General features: G+C 37.1%; 1 protein-coding gene across 2 annotated transcripts in view; it reads right to left on the bottom strand.

The window, feature by feature from the left end:
• The window catches only part of LOC102235035 (ankyrin repeat and BTB/POZ domain-containing protein BTBD11-A), a 180,110-nt gene that overhangs the window by 9,885 nt on the left and 148,354 nt on the right, over window positions 1-21,871 (bottom strand). The window contains exons 3-10 of one of the 2 annotated variants that reach the window (XM_023350132.1): window positions 17,612-17,819; window positions 14,932-15,084; window positions 13,062-13,227; window positions 9,424-9,513; window positions 7,265-7,366; window positions 6,359-6,452; window positions 5,054-5,189; window positions 866-1,098 (exon numbers count right to left, since the gene is read on the bottom strand). In XM_023350132.1, the coding sequence (XP_023205900.1) occupies window positions 866-1,098; window positions 5,054-5,189; window positions 6,359-6,452; window positions 7,265-7,366; window positions 9,424-9,513; window positions 13,062-13,227; window positions 14,932-15,084; window positions 17,612-17,819 (1,182 nt within the window). The remainder of the gene's footprint in view (window positions 1-865; window positions 1,099-5,053; window positions 5,190-6,358; window positions 6,453-7,264; window positions 7,367-9,423; window positions 9,514-13,061; window positions 13,228-14,931; window positions 15,085-17,611; window positions 17,820-21,871) is intronic. The other variant, XM_023350133.1, reaches the window with a different exon arrangement.

Here is a 21,871-nt window from a genome sequence, read left to right as displayed (position 1 = left end):
ATCTGAGTTTAATTAAAAGTGCTTGTTAATAACGGCTCTAATGCGATTGATGGAAATGAAGTGAGCATAAAACACAGCAAGACAGAAAATTAGCTACCTACCCTCTGCCTTCATAACGATGAAGATGGGTTTAAAAAGCTTAAAGCTGCAGGTTATGACGTTTATTTTTTTTAAATCTGTTTTTTACATATCTGTTAGTCTCTGTGTCATGCCAGTATAACATGAGTGCTGTTATTGCAGTCTGAAGAAATGCACCAGAAGTAACCAATCAGAGCCGGGAGGAGGATCTTAGCGCTGTCAATCAAGCTAATGTACACTCTGCTCAATGTACTAATGGTGGAGAAACTACTTATCTTGGATATTTAAAATGTATTTTAAAGTGTGAATGAATTTAAAGTTTATTCATCTTTGAGAATGTGTTCTGGAAAACAGTCTCAAACAATGATACCATCGTTTATTGTAAGAACTTCTGTGGACAATTTATTGTCTAGATAAAATTTGTTATTAAGACAGACCTTTGCACACCACTGAGGCAATTTGTTTACACTTTCCTTTTCTCTTTGGATGCTCATCCTGTTTGTATCAAAGCCAAAGTTCTGGTTTCCCGGCTGATTAAAATGTTGAGGTGAATGCACTGAAAGCTGACGGCAGCCACATTTAAAACACGAGCAGCGAGGACAAAGCTTCATCATCCTGTTCACACCTTTGACCCGTTACTATGGCCTCAGATAAAACGGCTCCTGTTTTACGGTTGGGTGAGCTGCAGAGGGTGGGAACAGGACGGGACAGGACGGGACAGCATGAGCACATCTGCAGGACAGCTGGAGGCTTGTGTGCCACTGAGGCATGCATTAGTAAATCTGACCTAAGCTGCGGATGTCAATGGTGATGTCCACATGGCCATGCTCTGCGCTATGGTACATGGACTCTCTCAGGGCCCGCAGTTTGGCCTTTCCTGTTCGCAGCGTCCCGCTACAGTTGGCCTGCGGGGCCAGCCTCTTCTCCCCGGGATCCGAACCCTCGGCCAGGATCTCCTCCAGGGACAAAACGTCCCCCTTTTCCTTCTCTGAGTGGGACAGAAGCTTCCGGAAAACATTCCTGCACAAGAGGGAGACAAAACGCAGGGTTGCACCATGGGTAAAAATACAAAAAAGATGAACTCTGTCAATTCACACATGAGTACTGTAGCTATTTCTCTTGGTAACCATAAAAATCCTCAGCTATTTTTTTTATTTAAATTCTGCATTATTCTCTGAAAATGTTATATTACACCATACTACCACTGACTGACAACCTTATTATTATTCACTGAATTATAAAACCATGTTTTAGTTCATTTAAATATAATTTAACCTGAGAAATATTATTTAAACTGGTAATGGCTGGGTAAAACAGAATAGAATATAATTTAATGATTTCTAAGGATTAACTAAACTGCTTATTAGTTGGCAAGCTGCTCCATCCAAGGAGTTGAACATTAATAATGCAAGTATAACCATAAGCGATTAGGTACATATATTTAATAAATTTAAGAGTGATTCAATATGACTGGATAAATAAATAAAATAAATAACTGAGCATGCACATGCAGACATATTAATCTATAAATGAGCGCAGAGAAAACTTTAGTTTAAGTTACTCAGATCTGAGCATTGTAAAGTCTGATGGCTGCAGGCAGAAATGATCTCCTGTGGTGCTTTTTGGTCAAATTAATAAATCACTAGTAAAAACTGGACTTAGAGGAATATTGACAAAGTTTTGCGCATGTCTGTAAAAGAAACGCAGCTGGGTTTCTTTAGATAGAAAACTTTTTAAACTAATTTGAAGAAACTGAGCTTAACCCTCATCGGCGGAAAGGTGTCGCCGACAACACATTTTTACAACCCAACTCTGTGGCACCGTAACTCTGCAATACTTTGCGTTATCTGAATAATCCCAACAGTTTCTGAAAGGGGAGACGTTGCGCTTTCCAGTCAATGTCGGGTTATTACGGTAATTTCACTCCTGCCGCAGCAGGGAGTGAAATTAATCTGAGGGGCGGTCTTTTACGGTAAAGAACTGCGTACAATTAAAATAAAAAATAAACTTATGCCTTAAATTATTTTACTGCACTGTTTGATCACTGGGATCAATTAGAGTCTATGAGTTGTTGAATTTAAATGACTTTTTTTGGTAAATTGCCACTAGATGAAATTTGTTGTGAATTGGTGCTTTATAAATAAACTGAATTGAATCTGGTGTTTGTGCATCCCCTTTTTAATGCCACTCTGGGCAACTGCCAGATCAAAAACTGCCAAAGATCTTTAAATAAAATCATGATGTAAATAAAATTTTAAAAAAACTCACCACCATTCTGATTTTATTTGCTGGATTGTTTTGGGGTTTGGTTATTCTGTGTTCCTTCGGCTCAATCTTTGATTAGATCTTGTTTCTGTTTCTTGTTACTCCGGTTTAATTACAATTCTTAGTCCTAGTTGTTCTTTATTATTAGATTCATTTCCTAGTCTCATGTGTACTTCTCGTTCAACCCTGTATTTAAACTCCTCTCCTGAAAAACCACAAACTCTCACCAAGTATTTTTAATGTAGTGTCCAGTGCAAATATCTTAGTACGCTTGAAATAAGGCAAAACTAACTTACAAATAACATTTCAGAAAGGCACAGGAGCTTGTTTAAGTAAATAATTCCTTAATAGTAATGAAAAAGTTATAGTTTACATGGATGTTTTCATTTATAATATGGGGAAAATGTCTTGTTATAGTTATTGGATTATTTAATTAAAACAAGCTCCAATATCTTTCTTAAAAGTTACTTTTAATTTAGTTTTGTCTTATTTTAAGTGAACTAAGATATTTTCCCTAGAATACTTGGTAGGATTTGGTGTTTTTTTGCAGTGTTTTAACTTACTAAACAATTTGATCAAAATACAAACTTTATTGTTATTTCACTTATGAAAATGGAAAAACGTCTTGTCAGAAGTGAAATAATATGAAAGTGGAACTAGAACTTTTTCAACAATATTAAGAAATCACTGACTTAAAACAAACTGCTGCATCTTCCTGAAGCGTTGAAAGTTTACCATTTACAAGAACGCACCACTTCTGGTCAAAAACAACCAATCAGAGCCAGGAGGAAGATCTTAACGCTGTCAATCAGTGTCATGAATGCGCTGCTTAATGTGCTAATATAATTATATGCAATAAAATATAATCTGCCAGTACATTTACTAATACTTTTCATCAAAATTAAGGAGTTATTTACTTAAAACAAGCTCCTATCCTGCTGAAAAGTTACTTTTACTACTATTTCAAGTGTACCAAGATATTTGCAGTAGAATAGACCAAAAAACTTGGTAAGATTTTGTGTTTCTTGCAGAGTTCTGTCTTATTTACTATCCAATTTGATCAAAATAAGAGCTTTATTGTAATTTCACTTATATTTTCACTAATAAATTTAAAACGAGCTTCTATATCTTACTGAAAAGTAACTTTTAAGTTAGTTTTGTCTTATTTCAAGTGTATTAAGATATTTGCACTAGAATAGACCAAAGATATTTGGTAAGATTTTGTATTTTTGCAGTGTATTTCACACTCCCTTCTGGTTCCTCTCATCATTTCCTCAGTTTCTTCCCCAGCTGAATTTCTCCTTGCATTTAAGTTTTGTGTTCTGCTCTGGCTCTCTGTGATTTTTATAACTTTATCCATCATGATTTTTTAATTAAACACTCTTCATTTACTCGACTTTTCTACCTTCCTCCACCATCAAAACACGATTTGAGATCCTTAAAAATCATCGCTATCAAAACAAAATTAAAACTGAACATTATATATAGTTATTAGCCTTAATCTGAAGATAATCTGCGTGAGAAGAGACTGCCCTAATTCAGTGCCAGCCTCTTTACAACATATCGCAGCGTGATCACCACTCCATAATTGATTGTCTTAATAATGCTGCATTGTGCTGCTGCCGTCGCTCTCCGCTCCACTCCATTTCCCCGCCGCCCTGAATGCTAATAGGTTTTTATCTTATTCCGCAGAGGCGGTAAAGTGCAGCTGAACACATCGTCACGGAAACGGAGACATCTCCCGTGAGGAGCAGATTGAACGGATGTGAAGGGATCGATACTGTGGTGATCAGAGACGAAGATCCAATATAAGTTTTCATTTTGACCATAACTAATTAAAGCTTCTAACAGTTTAGCAGCAAGAAAGATAAAAGAATGTGCTATATTTTATATTTATTTGAATGTTTTCTTTGGCTGACCTCTCTCTTTTCTTTATGATTAAAATGGAAAATCTTACCTTTATTTAATATAAGGTCCGTGAACTTAGACTTCCCCACAAATGTTTCTGTCATTCTGTCCAACATTAAATTTTATATTGTACAAATCCAGAACTAAATCCTGAACAACTGGAACCAACATTTTGTTTTATCAGAACAAGAATCCGGAGAAACCCTACTAGTTTATAAATTATGGACTACTCATTCTTATTAAACATGGGGAACCGTTATGTAGTTTTATACTTTCTATCTTTTTTTTTTGGTTTTGTTTGTATTTCCTTCACAAGGTTTCCCCCACAAAACTTGCTAAGCCTGGTGGTTGTCATGCAGTCATTCACCAACCGTTAAAAAATGTTTAAAGTTGACAAGAAATTTGAAAATATCCCTCGATAATTATGCTTTATTGGAAGATTAACACCTGAACACCAACTAAAAAGACTTAAAAATGCAAACATTTAAAAACAAACCTAATAAATAGCAATATTTACCGTGGTGGGGGCACAAGTAAAGCCTGGTGGCCCGCCAGGCTTATAATAAACTGAAGGAAACCTTGCTTCTAACTCATGTAAAGCACTTAGAACTGCCTCGTTGCTGAAAATGTGCTCTATAAATAAAATTACCTTACATCATGGTGGTGAAATTACCAAAAAAAAAAACAATTTATAGAAAAGTCAATGATTTTGTTAGCATTGTTAGCATGTATTTTACTTCCCATGGCCTCATTTTCACTTATTAGTGTTACAGGTGGATTTACGGTGATTGGCTTGTTTCACCTGTGCCCGTGCGACGCTGCCAGGCTGAACGAGTTCATGTCTCCCAGCGGAGTGGAGGAGATGCCATTTCGACACATCGTGCCGATCATGGGATCTGCTCCTCTTTCCAACAGCAAGCTCACCAGCTCAAAGTTTCCTAAAAGAGAGAAAATTTTAGATTTACAGATTTAGACACCACGTCGGTTTACTTCTGCTCTGTTTCTTAAAGGTCAACAGTTCAAACGTTAGCATGAAAACAAGCCTAATAACTTAAAAATAATTAAATTAATTTATAGTTTCATTTTAATTCACTGTAAAAACACTGAATCTTCCCATGAACTTTGTACTAATTCAGTCTTTCTCAAATGGTGAGTGAGTGGCACCTAGTGGTCATCAAGGTACTGCAAGCGTGAAACGTGCGATTGTTTTGGGGATTTTTTTTTAGAAATATTTGCAAGGAATTTTGCGATATTTGTGCTTATTTATGACGTTACATCTGATTTTTTTGTGGCTCGCCATATTGATCACAGACTATTGGACATCAAATAAGGCTGAGGCAGCAGGGTGGTAAAAGTAAGAAATACTGCCACCTACAGGAGAGAGTTAGCATCACAAAAACCTAATAATTTAAAAAATAAACTTACAGTTGTGTACTAGTATGAAAAAATGCTGGGATCTGTTGACTTTCTGTGAATTTAAACACAGAAATTCACAGAAAACTGGAGGGACTGATTGATCTAATTTAGCTTCAGCATCTGGCCATCATGGCGGTGAGCCTGTCAGGTAAACAAATTTTGTTGTACAATAAATTGTCTGCAGAAGTTATTACAATAAACAATAATATTGCTGTTGGAGACCATTTGGCAATGGCACAATAATAATAATAATAATAATAGTAATAATAATAATGCAAGAACACATTAAGATCAATTAACTATAAATTCTAATGAAAATTTAACACTTGAACTGGAGAATATCCAAAACAAATAAACAAAATAACAAATAAAATGAATAATAAAGTCACTATAAACAAAACTATTCTTTTTCGTCATCCAGTTTTTGGTGGAAAGAGAGGAAAAATGATAAATAATTCAAATGGAAATGATTGAGTTTGTTTAAATTTATCATGAATTGATTTATTGAGTTTGACACATGTGGGTTAAGTGGTCCTCAGCCTGAACATGTTTGAGAAACACTGCTCTAGTTTCTAGTGCACACTTTAAATAAGACAAAGTCACTTAAAAGTAACTTTTCAGGAAGAAATAGGAGTTTTTTTTAAAAAAAAGTAAATAATTCCCTAGTATTGATGAGTCTGTGCTGCTTCACCTGCAGCTGCAGCAAGTTGGAGCGGCGTCTCTGTGTAGTTCTCCGCCCCATCCTGCAGGGCTCCCTCCACATTGGCTCTGTTATCCAGCAGCAACTGTGGGAGAAATGGAGGAGGGAAACAAACAGGACAGGAGAGGGAAAACAAGCGAGGGAGACAAGGGGTGTTACATTTCGGTTTGGTGAGAGAAAAAGCCTCGGCTACTGGACAGATTCTGAATATGAATCACACTTCCAGCCTCGGCTTCTCGTTCAGTTCTGCTACTGATGTTGAGCTGAGGAGGAAGAATTTATTTTCCTGGAGACAAAACTCTGATTGTTGTCATAAATATTAATAACTTAAAGGTCCTGGAGGCAACATCGTGCACAATAACTATCACTCCAATAAAAGATATCTTATACTAAGAGTGAAAAGACACTCTGCGTCCCTATGGCTGGCTTTTCAGCTCAGCTTCAGGAGTTTCCTACTTTTTAAATGTCGGGACATAATTTTACATCTAGTTAACGTCCCCTAAAAGGATAGCTCAGGTTTTTTCCAGCTGGGGTTTTGTGAAGTAGTTATCAGTAGTCAGCATCTCACTTGATCTAGAAAGAAGAGTTTCGGTGTGAAATCTTAATTTAACCCTTAATTTCAACACATGAAAACAAAAAAAATAACTAAACAATAAAGCCGGATCCCTTTTATGTAAGATACTGTCTACAGATGACTACTCCGCAGAACCCCAATTGGACTATAAGAGCTAATTAATTCCTCTTCTAAAGCACAGCACAACAGGACCAAGGAAGGAGTAATAAAAGGACTTCAGGCATCACTACTATCATGACGCACAGTCATTATCAGTATTTTTTAGTACACAGGTGAGGTCAGGGGTCCAGAGGTGAGAGGTCACAGGTCATTAACGTAACTACCTGCACGACAGGGACGTGTCCGTGCAACACGGCGAACGTGAGTGGCGTCGCCTGGCGCGTTTCGGGGTAAACTGAGGGGTGCTTGTTTACTGTGCTTGGCACCTGGGAAGTCATAGGTGAAGTTCAGGGAGAAAGATACACAGCTGTTATCACATTCAGAGCTCAGGGGGAGAGACGGGGGAGGAAGCAGTATGCAGGACAGGTGGAAGCAGGAAGAGGGCAAGATGGCGGGGCGAGATTTTCCTCTTGAGTTTTGCAGAAAATCTTGAGCAAGTTTAATCCTTCCTCTCATCTCAAATCCCCGCTCTAAGCTTGAGGAGCTACATCTGCCCGGACCCGGTTCTCTGTGCCGGTGTGGCTCCACCTCTTTGTGGAGTTTCGTCTCAACAACAAACGAAGCCAGAGAGACGATGTAACGGTGACGACAAACGCATGCAGGACTGGAGGTGACGACTCAGAAGCAAAGCGGAGGCGACGCTCTGCGGGTTTTTATTGCTGATTAAATGATCGAAATGATTTGCAAAAATCACCGGGAGGAAAAACAACTATTTGATGTGATGTCACATTTCATTTAGGCTCTGATGCTAAGCAGCAGTGGGACTGTTGGTGTTTTATTGTGTAATGATATGAATTATTAATGTCTTTATAATTACAGGCAGGAGGAGAAAAATCTGAGGCAGCAACTGCTGTATAAATAATTATATATATGTGTTTATGTGCAGGAATATGTGTGTTGTGTTCACTTTTTAAAATTCTGATGAGTTTGGACTCCAGATTGTGCAATGTATTTAACAAAAACAATTTAAATGATTCTGGATCATCGTTAAGGCTTCCTACTTATCTAATTAAAACCAAAACATAAAAAAAAAATCAGTCAGAGCATTGATGGTAACAAACTCTGCTCGTTATTACAGGCAAAAACGATTTCACAATGGCAACGAATTAAGAGAGGAAGAGAAGCGCACACGTCTCCAAATTGCACCTATAAGCTAGTTGCCGGAACTGTGACACAGCAGAGTGAGAAAGATCCATTGAAAAAGATTTTTATCACGCAGATTGTGGTAGGTCTTTTCACGTTTTCACAGGCCCAGCCCAGCTACTTCCCAGCGAAATGCTGGTTAGAAAGTTCTGAAACGCTCAATAGAGGAGCCATGTTGTGATGACTTCCTGAAGAGCAGGAGTTTTTAAAGAGACAGAGGCCCAATTTCAAGGTGATAAATTACATTAAATTTCTTTGACATTTGATATAGACAACATTTCTATAACAACTGAAGGTAACGTAGTTACTTTATTGTGCTTAATGGAACTAAATAAATAATACTGACCCTTTAAGGAAAATTGTAAATAACCATCCAAACATCTTTAAGCCAATTAGTGATATTTGCTAAGCCACAGCAGAAAATAACTGCAACAGATTAATTATCTCATACTTTCATATGCTAGGTGAAAAATGAAACCGATGGTGAAGGTGCAGAAACCTTTGTAAACATTCAAGCATTCAGTAGAAGCAGCTTTAGTAGGATGTTCATCATGAATGTGTCTCCTCCAACAGAGACACATTTAATCCAAATTAAGTCATTATTTTTTCAGTAATAAACTTCGGAATGATTTCAAACGGTTGTTATTTGCTTCTGAGTCACCACAGGGAAAAATCTAAAGAAGCCATCACTACTGTGGGCAGCGTTACGTACACTCAGGAAAAACTGCAAAGAAAAAACAAGAAAATGCATGATTTATGATTGCAAAGCCGCTATTTTACTGTCTTATTTCAACTTAACAAATACGTGCAATAAAGTTCATGCGGTACTTGGCAGCGAGTTACACAGAGTGCACCTGGTTGTGTAACAGTGGTGTATTATTGATGCGCCATAAAGCAAACTGCTGTTGGATAGCTGCGGCGTGAAGCGAAATGAAGTGACGGGCAGAGCGGAGGGACTATCAGCGGATTATTATTCAGGATCGGTGGGAAGAGAAACCGACAAACGATAATCGTTTGTTATCAGTGCACTTTGTGTAACGAGCAGAGAGCAAGCAGGTGAGACAGAAACAGCAGAGGTAAGGGAGGGGAGAGGGGACAAAGTTCTCACAGAAACAAAAGTGAATGAAACATTAAACTGGGACAGAAACATTGTGATGTGTCGGAGAGATTGAACTCTGACCTCGCTGTTGATATCGGCGCCAGCGTCCAGCAGCATCTGGACCATGGCCTCGTCGCCGCGCACGCAGGCGTACATGAGAGGCGTCATCCCCTGCAGGAAGCACAAGATGGCCGCATCAGAGATTTATGATGTGTTTCCTTTACTTAAATAAAATAAACACGTTTTCTTGTTTTTAAGGAAATTTGAGATTCTCTGGTAGATCTGAGGTTTTTCACTTCTCTTTTCTGGGTTCAGTGAAGTATGTAAATATATTCACTGTAAACAACTCAGGATGTGAAAACCGGGCAGAGCTGCAGGAAACCCGGCAACTGGGAAACGCCAACTTCCTGTCATCACAGGAAACCCTTCCTTCATCCAAACGACCGATTATTTATCCATTCACCCACCTTTCCTAAGATCTATCCAATTTTTATCCATTTATCTGCTTTTTCTACCGTCCGCCCATCCATAGATCAGTAAATTGTTCTTCTTCTTTTTGTATTTTATAGAAAGTTGAATTTCAAACTACATCGTTCAGTTTATCCAGAGAGTGGAGGTAAATATCAAATCTGAACCTGATACTGCAGCACTTCTCTTCGTTCCACTGCTGAGTCAATATCCCACTTTTACTGCATCAGATGCATTTATGAATTTCCACCTCCATCAGTCGATGAAGGTATCTGTGATTCCTAGAGGCGATTAGTAGAAGCTAATGCGGCTTTCAGATTTTTAAGCTACAATCAATCAATCAATCAAATTTTATTTGTATAGCACATTTCAGCATCAAGGCATTTCAGATTAGATCCACAAGTCAACCTTCCACTCCGATGCTTTGGATCATCCACTTTTTGAGAGTTTATTTTTCAACACAGAAAATCAGCACATTTCGGTGTATTTTATTGGTTATTTATATCATAGAACACCACATTTGTGGAGGGAAGGAAGAAACTGATACATGGTTTTTATATTTACCTTTTCTAGTAAAATATAAGTCACCTAATTATTGAACCTCCTGTGTCAGTAACATTAATTATTTGATGTGAACACACACAAGGTGGAGTACAGTCCAAAGGGTTGTCTTAGTATTTAGCTGTGTCTGAAACACGGCAGTACGAAAATCATTTATTGGTTAAAAATATGCAAAATTCAAATTTAATTTGTAACCCTGATTTCATATTGTGAAAAAGGCGCTGGACGTCAGAGAGCTGAGCAGATAAGGAATTTTCCAATATTTAGCTTTATGTAAAAAATAAAAATAGCAATTGCTGTTCAAAAGCACACATCTTGACAAAATGTCAGTCTTCTTTGAGCATTAGCAACATAAATAAAAATAATGATATTGAAAATTAGTTTCATTCTTTAAAGCAGCAGTATATAACTTGTATAAAAAGCATTTTTTTTAACATATTTGTTGAAACTGTCAGCATGTTGTGACAGTTTATTATGAAACAACTCCTCTGCCTTCTTCCAGCGTTAACTAGAAACAACCAATCAGAGTAAGGAGGCAGGTCTTAGTGCTGTCAATCACCCTCCTCTCTGTGCTACGCTGCAGCTAGCAGAGCCTGCTGTCACCTAGGGAGAATTTAGAGAGACCAATTAACCTGACAGTCATGTTTTTGGACTGTGGGAGGAAGCCAGAGTACCTGGAGAAAACCCAGCATTCCCAGGGAGAACATGCAAACTCCATCCAGAAAGACCCCGGGCCAGGAATCGAGCCCAGGACCTTCTTGCTGCAAGGCAACAGTTCTACCAACTGCGCCACTGTGCAGCCCATATTTAAAAAACAAAACAAAAAAAAAAACATAAAAAACATTTTTTTAAATAAAAGTTACATCCCGCAGGATTGAAAGGGCATGAATAGTTTTTGTGAGACACTGTAATTTGCATTAAATTACAGTTTTATACCCGTGTAATTCTCTCTCAACCACATGAGAGACCACAAGATGTAAAAAGAGCAATAAAGTAAAAGCTGTGGCTCGCCTTCGTATCTGAACTCATCATGGCGGCCATCGGCGTCCATAACGGCCTCCTGATTAAGTAGATCAGTTTTCCAGGAAATACTAAAGACTGAATCATCACAGAGGGATACGAGTCTCTGACATAAAGTGCTGCAGCGGGTTACGAGCGGCTCATAAAAAGCCTCTGTTGAACATAATGGCCCGAGTCAGACATATGATTAAAGTCGGCTTTACAGAAGCCTGTTGAAAACACTTCAGCACCTCTGATGAACGGAAACAACTCTCTGCCTTGCTTATAGTAAAGTTTTCATTCTCTTTCTTTCTGAGCTCAGAGAATAATGTGTGTGGGCAGGAAAGCCTGCATGTGGTTGCAGTGCAAAAACAGAAAATTCAAGTAATTTTGCTCTAGTTTCAAGTGCAAATATCTTAGTAACCTTGAAAGTAAATGAAACAAACTTACAAGAAACTTTTCAGCAAGATATAAGACTAAATGATTCCTCAATATTGGTAAAAAGACTGGAATTAAACTGGAATTTCATAATTATTCCATGTTTTGAAATGATTTCAAGTTTTTTGTGAGAAAAGGAGGGAATCACCATGGCAATCAGTGACATCACTTAGTAGCTTCTCCTTAATATTAACCCTTCACAACCAAAAGACGAGTTCCTCACTTATTACATTGGCAGATGAAATTTTACCCATGTTATAACTATAAACATGAGTGAAATAATAATAAAAACCTTATTTTGATAAGTTAGAACACTGCAAAAACACAAAATCTAACCAAGTGTTTTAGTCTATTCTAGTGAAAATATCTTAGTGGACTTGAAATAGTAGTAAAAGTAACTTTTCTGGAAGATATATGAGCTTGTTTTAAGTAAATAATTACTTAATATTCATAAAAAAGTTCTAACTCCATTGGCAGATTATTCAATTTATAACATGGGAAAAATGTGTTGTTATAAATAAATTAATCTGCCAGATGGAACGAGAATGATTTCATTAATATTGAGAAATTATTGTATCGAAACAAGTACCTACATCTTGTAAGCTAGTTTTGCCTTATTTCAACTGCACTAAGATATTTGCACTAAAAGTAGTTTGTTTAGGGTTATTTATTGCATTTTATTTAATGTATAGAGGCAGAAGCTGCTGGACTGATGTTAACCACCAACTTGATTTCCTCTTTTGTTAGAATAAATGCAGTGAACCTGAATGTGTCTGTTGTAAAGTCAACCTACTGGACCTGAGGCGAACATACAGCTCTGGAAAAAATTAATAGACCACTTAAAATTATCTGTTTCTCTGATTTTGTTTCTTTTTATAGGTTTATGTTTGAGTAATATGAACATTGTTCTTTTATTCTATGAACTACTGACAACATGTCTGAAATTTCAAGCAAAAATTTCATATTTACTTGCAGAAAATGAGAAACTGTCAAAATAACAAAAAAGATGCAGTGATTTCAGATCTCAAATAATGCAAAGAAAACAAGTTCATACTCATTTAGAAACAACAATACTAATGTTTTAACTCAGGGAGAGTTCAGAAATCAACATTTGGTGGAATAACCAGGAGGTTTTCAATGGGATGCAGTGCAGTGGGCTCTTAACAGTAACGTATGTGTGTGTGTGTTTGTGTGTGTGTGTGTGTGTGTGTGTGCGTGTGTGTGTGTGTGTGTGTGTGTGTTGAGTGTCACACCTGTTCGCTCATGCTGTTAATCCCATCGGGCCCCAGCAGGTTGACGGCCTGCTTGACCAGATCCGTCCGGCCGCAGTTGAGCATCCTGAAGCCCAGATCCTGCAGGAACTTGGCCTCGGTGGAGGCTGCGTCCAGCTTCCGGGTGGCGCAGAAACAATCTTCGGCTCTGCAGACGGAAGCAGCAGATACATTATCGTGACTAAGTGGGGGCTTATCTCAGAAATGGATTTGGGGAATCGGTGGGCATTCATCTCCCCAAAGGACGCCGGGAGAGAGCGGGAATGATTATTGCTCAGCTTTTCCCGGCTTAAACCAGAACCGAGTCTATACGCATCGAGCTGTTTACACTCAGAGACGATTCACTCATATTGGAGCGTGAGAGCTCAGTCTTCTGCCTCCTCCAGGTGAGGCTTCTGCTGCGACTCGTTTTCTCTCTCTAATGACTCTTAATTGACGCTGCGAACAGCTGCTGCCGATCCGGTTCTCAACAGGGTCGCAGGGAAACCTCTTCACAATATTAGTCTGATTCTACCTGACAATTATATGTGGCATTTTGAAAAGAGATGCTAATTGATAAACACCTTCGCTGTTCTGTTTGTTTCATCTCCACAAATGTTTGAAGTGGGAGGACTGTTAACCCACGACTCCGTGATAAAATCCTTAAAATTATTGATGTTGCATGAGACAAAAGCTTAGCAGATTCTTTCTTTTCTGTCTGTGAACTGTAACACAGAGATGTGTTTGTGAGAAAATGTTTTTAAAATAGCAACTGCAACTTAGATGAAGCAAAAAAGGCTGCTGGTCCAACAAAAAAAAATAAAGTAATTACATTATTATCACCATTTATGCATTAAAACTTGACCAGCAGGAAAGGTTTATGTTGCCATCTGTATTAGTTGTTTTTGCTACTTTTTAAGATAAAAGGGATTCTGAATAAAAAACAACAAGACTTGTTCTTTTTTTGCAAAGTTTCACACAATAAATTAAACTATTTTTCTGCTGTTTTGTCTTTATTTAGTAACCAAACCAAAACTAAAGAGTCATTTATAAAACTATTGTGTGAATTGTTTCTTGTGTTACAATGTGATGCTAAAACCAACAGGAAAGCAAATAACCTTGAAAAAAAGATTTAATTCACTGATTAAATTTTTATAAATCTATACGCTGATGATATTCGGCTGATGCTGCGTTCACACCAAACGCGATTTGAGAGTCAGGCGCTTCTGGTTTACACTCAAAGTCTGTGTGGAGACGCCCTGCGTCGCGTTTTGTGTGTGCAGCACAATTTGAAGTGTTTCAAGCGTTTGACGGGCGTCAAGGCGTTCAACGCTGGAGTTGGAGAATCTGAACTTCCGCCGCTCGATGTGAGGAATCAACCAATAGAGAGACTCAGCTATGACTCTCTGGTACGTTTTCCAACGTAATCTCAGAAAAAAAAACTGTGGAGGTAATTGTGGCTGTTTGCTTTCGTTCTACAATCTACGAACAATCACAGTTACGACTACAGAGACAGGAGTAGAAAGGATCAGCAGAGAAGTTGGGATGTCGGATAAGTTACAACTTTTACTATTTGAAAATATTTCCCAGCATTTGAGCTATCCGAGTAAGTCCAGCAAAAACGTTGAATGACGTTAAAAAAACATATTTATTTAGACGAAACATGCAGAAGATGGTGGAAGAGTGTGCGGTTCACGTATGAGAGTCCAAAGAGTTTCCTCTCAACGCTCGCCTGGACGTGTTCGGTGTGAACGCAGCGTGAGAAATCTAATCAGTTTTTAACCAAAACCAGTGAGAAATTTGCACAAAGAGTAAGGAATCAAAGCCCGTATGGTATATTTGGGCTTTCTTTTTGCTAGTCGCTCGTTCTTACTTTATCTGCCGCGGCTCACAGTCCACCCCGGGCAGCAGCAGCCTGGCAGCCTGTCTCACGTCGTCGCTGTCGACAGAGAAGCTCCGTCTGTGTTCGGTGTGGGCGACTGCCACCCGGATCCACTCCATCAGCGGAGGCAGAACCAAGAACGGCCTGCAGAGCAGAACAGAGTTCAGCAATGATTAGCATCAGTCATTTTAAAGTCAGATTACATTAAATTTGACGAGGGTAATGATTTGTTCAGCAGCACGGTGTGAGTAAGTTACACTCGTTATACAATTTCAATGTAAAGTATTAATAATTTACACCATTAGCTAAAATCCCAGCCCGGCTTAAACAGTTAATAGAGATGTTGGTTCCATTTGAGGCTCAAACTAAACTAATTAAAGATGTCCTTATAGATATTAGAGAGGCTGCAACACAAAATCAATACTTAAAATTGATTACAGGGACAATTCAGAGCTGAAAGAGATCTAGAAGTGGCAACCTTTCTAAGTGCTGTTATTACCCTCATTTATCACAAAGAGCAATGGTCTGCCTGACTGAAAAATGATATGCACATTCTTCATAATTTATTATAAAAGTGTGTTTTTTAGATTAATCAATCTAAAAATAACCCACACGGTGCTCTGCAGAGTCATTTTATCGGATGCAGGATAAAACCAGGGTCCATCAGAAAGGGAAACAATTTCTGTGAGCAGTCAATTTAAACTATTTCACCTCTTTAAAAATAACAGTGATGGATGAAAGCAAAACAATAGTGTAAATTAAAAGTATTTACAGTTTTTATTCTGTAAAAAAATGAAGGAATCAGTTGTTTATCACCTTTCACTTTAAATTCACTTGGTTTGAAAAATTTCCTCGTTTAAAGTTTGCCGTCTTCATTTCATTTCAAAGTGGTACAAAAATGACTGATGCATTTTTGTACCACTTTGATGGATGCCAATTTTTTTTTATGAAGATTTTTGCTTTTTTACTTTTTATTAGTTTATCTATAGCGATAGAACACTTTAGTCATGTTTAAACAGCTTTGTAAACCCAATTGTGAATTATTTATTCACACTTATAAAAATAATAATAAAAAACATCTTTACATTCATATGTAATGTTATCGCTTGTTAACTCCATTTTGCATGGAGCAAATTAATTTTAATTTGCTGTACATTTTCATGTCAGTATTCAATAAACTTTTGTAATTATGCAACTTTCAGATTTATCTGACCTTTAGAAACAATATTCACATTTAATTACAGATAGTAAAACTTTAAAGTTGTGCAATATGATAAATTAAAGCACATAACTCTAATCTTATCTATCAAAGAGTTATCACTGTAATGACATTTAATAATTAAGCATACACTGTCTAGTCTACACTTTAATATATATATTTTAAATAAATCTTTGAACACTCTGCAGTTCTTTTGCAAATGTAACCTTGCTTCTGTCATTTAGTTTCAACTGAACTTTTTCATCCTATTTAATCACATTGCTTGTCATCCTGCAGATTTATTCAGGTTCTTGCTGCTCGTCTCCAAGCTTTCAGTTGAATGCTAAACAGAGTTTTGTCTCAGAGGAATGGAAACTCTGCTGACGTGTCACTCCGCCTTGACATTCCTCACGTTCCCCAGGGTCGTCTGGATGGAGTTTCAGCGTTTCTCAGCGAGGAAGAAAGCGAGAAAGACGTTGAGATATCTGTCCGTCAAGAAGCTGCAGGCTTTGGCAAGTGTCAGCGCTGACCAGCCCACGCAGCTGGAGGATATATCTTCAGCAGGAAAGTAGAAATGTAGGATTTTATTGTGCGCCTGTACTCAACTTGTCTGGAAGGTTAAAAGTACAAATGCAAAAATCACTTTAGTTGCCAGAAGTCACATTCTGCAGAGTCTAATAAATCTCAAGCTGTTAAAAATTTTATTATTAGTTTCAGAAATAGAAATCAACACCTGTGTCCCACACTGTTAATTGTAACTTTGTATTTAATTGAAGGAGATGAGTGGACACAACTGGACTTTGGTCAAAGTTTAGTTAAACTCAATTAAACGATGATGTGTTAGGAACAAGAGGTAAATGTTCTTGGTAAATGTTCACCAAGGAACATTTACTCTTTGGTGAGTAAATGTTCACCAGAATATATTGATAGACATTTTTATAAATTTCTATAAAAACTAAAATGAAATTTATGTAAACTAAATAAACTTCTATTTAGTTTACAAGATTAATTTAAAGGTATCTAAGGCTTTTACAGCAACTTTTTTTTTACTTTTGACATTCATAAATTTCCATATTTCTTCCATTTAATTCCTGAGATTAATCTAAAAACACCAGAGGTTTTTTTAAAGCAGATTTTTGACTTTTCAATCAGAAACTTGTTTATTCTAGAAAATTTCTAAGATTTTCTAGAGAAAATCTTAGAAATCTTCTTTCAGTGAATTTTGTGGTGTATAGTGAGCAATAAAGTTGACTTTAAGTTAATAAATTAAGTGGATTTAACTTATGTTTTCACATAGTTACAATACATTAAATAAAAACCAAACATTTTAAGTTAAGTCGGCATTGTTTTTCTGTATTTTCATTAAACATCAAATATCTGCATCGTTTTGGAAATAAAAAGAGTGTGTCGGTGCAACCCTGCTGTCTCATTAATCTCTCAATAAACCTTCATAAACCAGGATTCAAACATCACCTCTCGGTTTGTAGGGTGACTTTGGATGGCTCCACGTTGGGGTTCTCCCACTCCATCTGTGGGCAGTGCATGAAGTAACAGAGGGTGTAGAGCGCTTCGGGTTCCCAGTGGACCGTGGAGCTGCTCTTCTGGTGGGCCGGCGTCCCGTTGCTCGGGTTCTTGATGTGTAACGGCTGGAGGTGATGCATGGCCCGGGAAACCAAATCACCTGAAAAACATTATAAAAATCAGCTTCATTGATTAAAACTGGGCTGTAAATCGGAGGTTTAGTTGACGTAAAAAGGAAATGCGTTCCTCTGACACACAAAGCCCGTCTACTGATTAAGCTACCATATGCCCACACTGTCTTGAGTGGTAAATTGTTGTCTTACAAGCCATCCTACACACATAATCTCTGATTTTCTCCTTTGTTCAGTTTCAGTTTCATTCAGTTCATTTATTCAGGGTCAGTGCCCAGCAGAAATATTTCACTTCATAACCAGCACAGCTAAAATCGTCCAATTTTGATTTAGAGTATCTCTAACTGCCTGAGTGGAGAATTTAGGCAAGTTTTGTTAAAGTGGTGATTCAGATTGGGAAAACTTAACTAATCCCACTGGGCAACACTTTTACAGCCCTTCAGGTGTAGCTCTGAAAAACCAAAATATCTCATTTTAATCATCTAAACTTGCAATTCTGAGAGTGTACAAGACAAACAAGATGAATTGAGCAGATTTATTTTAATTATTGACACTTTTTATTTTTTTTTACCAACTATAACATCCGGAACGAGTGGTGAAGATTAATAAAATATATACAGAAGGCAAAATTATGGAAAAACATCATAAAAAAATCAAGAATCAATGTTTTAACAGGTGTTTACTGTTCGAACAGCTGTAAATGAGCAAAATTTATATGTATTTTAATTAAAGTGGGTTTAAAAATGTCATTTATGCAAAGATGCAGCACCATTTTTATCCAAGAAGAGGGATTATCATTTAATCCTAAAAGGTAGGGGTGTCAAACTCATTTTCATTTTGGGTTAAATAAAAAATCTGAATGTTCTTGTGCCAGAATATATTGATAAAACAAATTAAACTGTAAAAATCTCAATAAATGGCTGTTCCTACAGGATTCTGTGATTGCTTTTGAGCTTTCCTGGATCTAAACTACAGATTCTGTGGTGCTAATTTAGAAATGTTTATAAGTAATTTCTACAATATTTGTGCTGATGCATGACGTTAAATGTGACTTTGATCAATTTTGAGAGAAATTTGAGACAAAATCAGAAAACAAATGTGGAGATTTGTTGATTTTGTGTGAATTTTCCAGATTTGTGAAAACTTGAAGAATTTATTGACTTAATTTGGAGTCTACAGGGCCACATAAAAAGCTACAGCGGGCCAGATTGCTCAGATAATGCTCAGATTTACAGCGTTCACAGCTGTGGATCGATCAGGTCATTATTGATGCATTTAAGAATAACGATTAAATGGCTGTAAGAGGGAAAATATTGCAGAGTCAGGCTGCAGGGTTTATTTCACAGATAAATTTATTCCTCTGTTGATCTAATTATTCATTCAGTTTACTGGAAGATTGGAGCTTTGTGTTTCTGTAAGGAATATAAACAAGGAGAAGAAAAAACGCATTATTTTGATTGATGAGGGATTAGAAATGTAATAGAAGTGTGAAAAATGAAGAAAAACAACTCTGAGAGGAACTGTTATCACTCTGTTGAACTATGGGAATCCATTAAGGACAAAACTTGCATGCTGCGTGCTTAATAGTCAAGAAGTAGTAACAGATTTATAACCTTTAAGGAGGCAAAACTTATAGCTGAAATGTGCATTTTGAAGGTGGAACATCCTGCTATCCGAGGAATAAAAAGAGTAAACAGGAGACTGCAGCTTCAAGAACTGACAAGACTCCCGAGGGGTTTGGAAAACACACCACACGATTGCTTCTTAAATAAATAATAAAAAACCAACAACAACTAAAATAACAGACACAACACAAGCAGTAAAAACCGCAGCAGTCCCTGTTAGCTACAACCTGGAGAGAGTCAAAGACGATAAACAAGATTTCTTCGGCTTCATTAATTGTTTCTGTGACTTTGATTTTGTCAGTAGGACGACGTTTGCTCCCATCTTCTCTGCTGTAATTATCCAAGCAACACTCCTGTGGGGTTCATGCTTCAGCTCATCTGAATTAATCACAGGGGACAGCTTACTGCCTTCGTTTCTCCAAGCCAACTCCTACTTGAGTCGGAAGGACTCAGAACCGGGAAACCTTTCTTCCCTTTCTCCTGTAAAAATGCTTAAAAGGGGAAACTATTGCTGCAACAACTCATGAAAACATCAACGGTGGACTTAGCTCGTCTTCTTCAATTGTCATAGTCAGATATAGTGTAGAAAACTCAGTAAAATTGAAATATAACTTCAAGAACAAAAGTTTATATATGTGATATTGATTATGGAAGGTGCTTTGAGCCAAAATTTTCACACCAAGTTCACAAAGATACCTCTTCCACACTAATATTTGGTTGTCAGTAAAGCTAATGCCAACAACAAACAGCAAAAGCTGTAAGTTTTGTTGACTCTGAGGTAGATAAATCCTAAAACTAGTAAATGACGGCAAGCTAACAGTGTGTTAGCATTCAATGTAACGCTAACAATAAACTCTTAACTGTAACATTTGCAAAAAACAATGTTTGCTGATATAAGGTAATCACTAAAGAGTGATTAATGATACCAAGATCACAATCCAAAAGCTATTTATATTTATAGTAAAACTTGAACAGGAAAATTATTTAAAATTGAATAAATTTTAAATCAGTTTTACAATAAAAAATATTTAACAAATCATTTATTTACTGGACAACTTGTTAAACCAGTGGAAAAACACCCACCCACCCACCCACCCACCCAGCAGCTAATTTATTCTCGTTGTAAAAGGAAACACTGCTTATCTCCATCTGTGAACCAGAGCTTTAAAGCGTTACAAGATGCAGTGAGTCTGGGATGGACGATCCCTTCCCTGTCCTCTGACTCACTGTCAAGGCCTATCACCACCCGGAGGACACGTTGTGGACATTTAATCATCGGTTAGTAATACGGCCATCTCAGTGCTCTGCCTCTGGGGCACATTAGCAATTCGATGGCAAATATTAATTACAGTCAATTACAGAACATGTCATCGTCAACAGGGAGAAGCAGTTACTTTTACCAGCAGTTCTCGGGTTGAAATTAATCATCGGTTGATATAAAATATCTGAAAGAAGGTCACAGATAACCGTCTGTGTTTAATGGATGTTTGACCTGCTAGGATGTAGCACACATAAAGAGTTTTAGGCTAGCTAAATCAGAGGCTAATGGCTTATTAGTTGTAGTTTCCCAAGCTGATTTAAGGAATGTGATAAGCAAAAGATGAAGTAAAGATGTTATTTGCAGTCGCAGAAGCTCCAGAGGGAAGCAAGGGTGGCTGAGTCACAAGAAAATCACTGATCCATCATCTAATTTGTCTTCTTGTGCTCTGAGATCATAGGGACATGATGCATTGTTTGTATTGATAAAAAAAAAAATCCAACAAGGAAAGGCAACATGGCATTAACTCCCAACGAGAGGACCGAAAACAAAGAACTGCGAGAACAAATAAGCCGTCTTCCTGCGGAAGCAGCATGATGATTCATTCGGGTTAATACACCAGCCGTCAGAGCAGCAGTTGATGCTCAACTCAAAATAAATACTGCACTGATCCAAACAGAACATAATAAAAGGGCAAAAACAACAAAGGAGGTTCATACAGAGAGCTTTGTTAGAGCTGGCTGTCAAAAAACCTTCAGGTCTGTTGGAGAAAATACAAATTTTCATGTATTTTATTGGGATTTTTATTTGAACAGACCAGTGTAAAGAAGCAAATAATTTCAAAATAGAAGTAGACGCGTTACAATAAATCAATTAATTGCATAATAAATTTAAACAAACTCAGTAATATATATTTGAATGATTTATTGACTTTCTCTTTTTACACCAAAAAACTGGATGACAAAAGTCTTGAAAAAGCTTTGCTCTCAAATAAACTCTCTTTTTTAACGAATAGTTTTGTTTATAGAGACTTCAATCATTTTATTTGTTATTTGTTTAATTTCTTTTGGGTCTTTAAAATGTCTTCCAGTTCCAGTGTTAAATGTTCATTAGAACTGAAAGTTTATTTATCCTTAAGAATGTGTTCTTGCATTATTATTATGCAATTTATTACTTAAAGACGGTCTCAAATAACAAT

This window comes from Xiphophorus maculatus, chromosome 17 (assembly GCF_002775205.1).
Source record: "Xiphophorus maculatus strain JP 163 A chromosome 17, X_maculatus-5.0-male, whole genome shotgun sequence".
NCBI classification, from domain to species: domain Eukaryota; kingdom Metazoa; phylum Chordata; class Actinopteri; order Cyprinodontiformes; family Poeciliidae; genus Xiphophorus; species Xiphophorus maculatus.
Note: the sequence above shows the minus strand (reverse complement) of the source record. Positions and strands in the feature narration are given on the sequence as shown.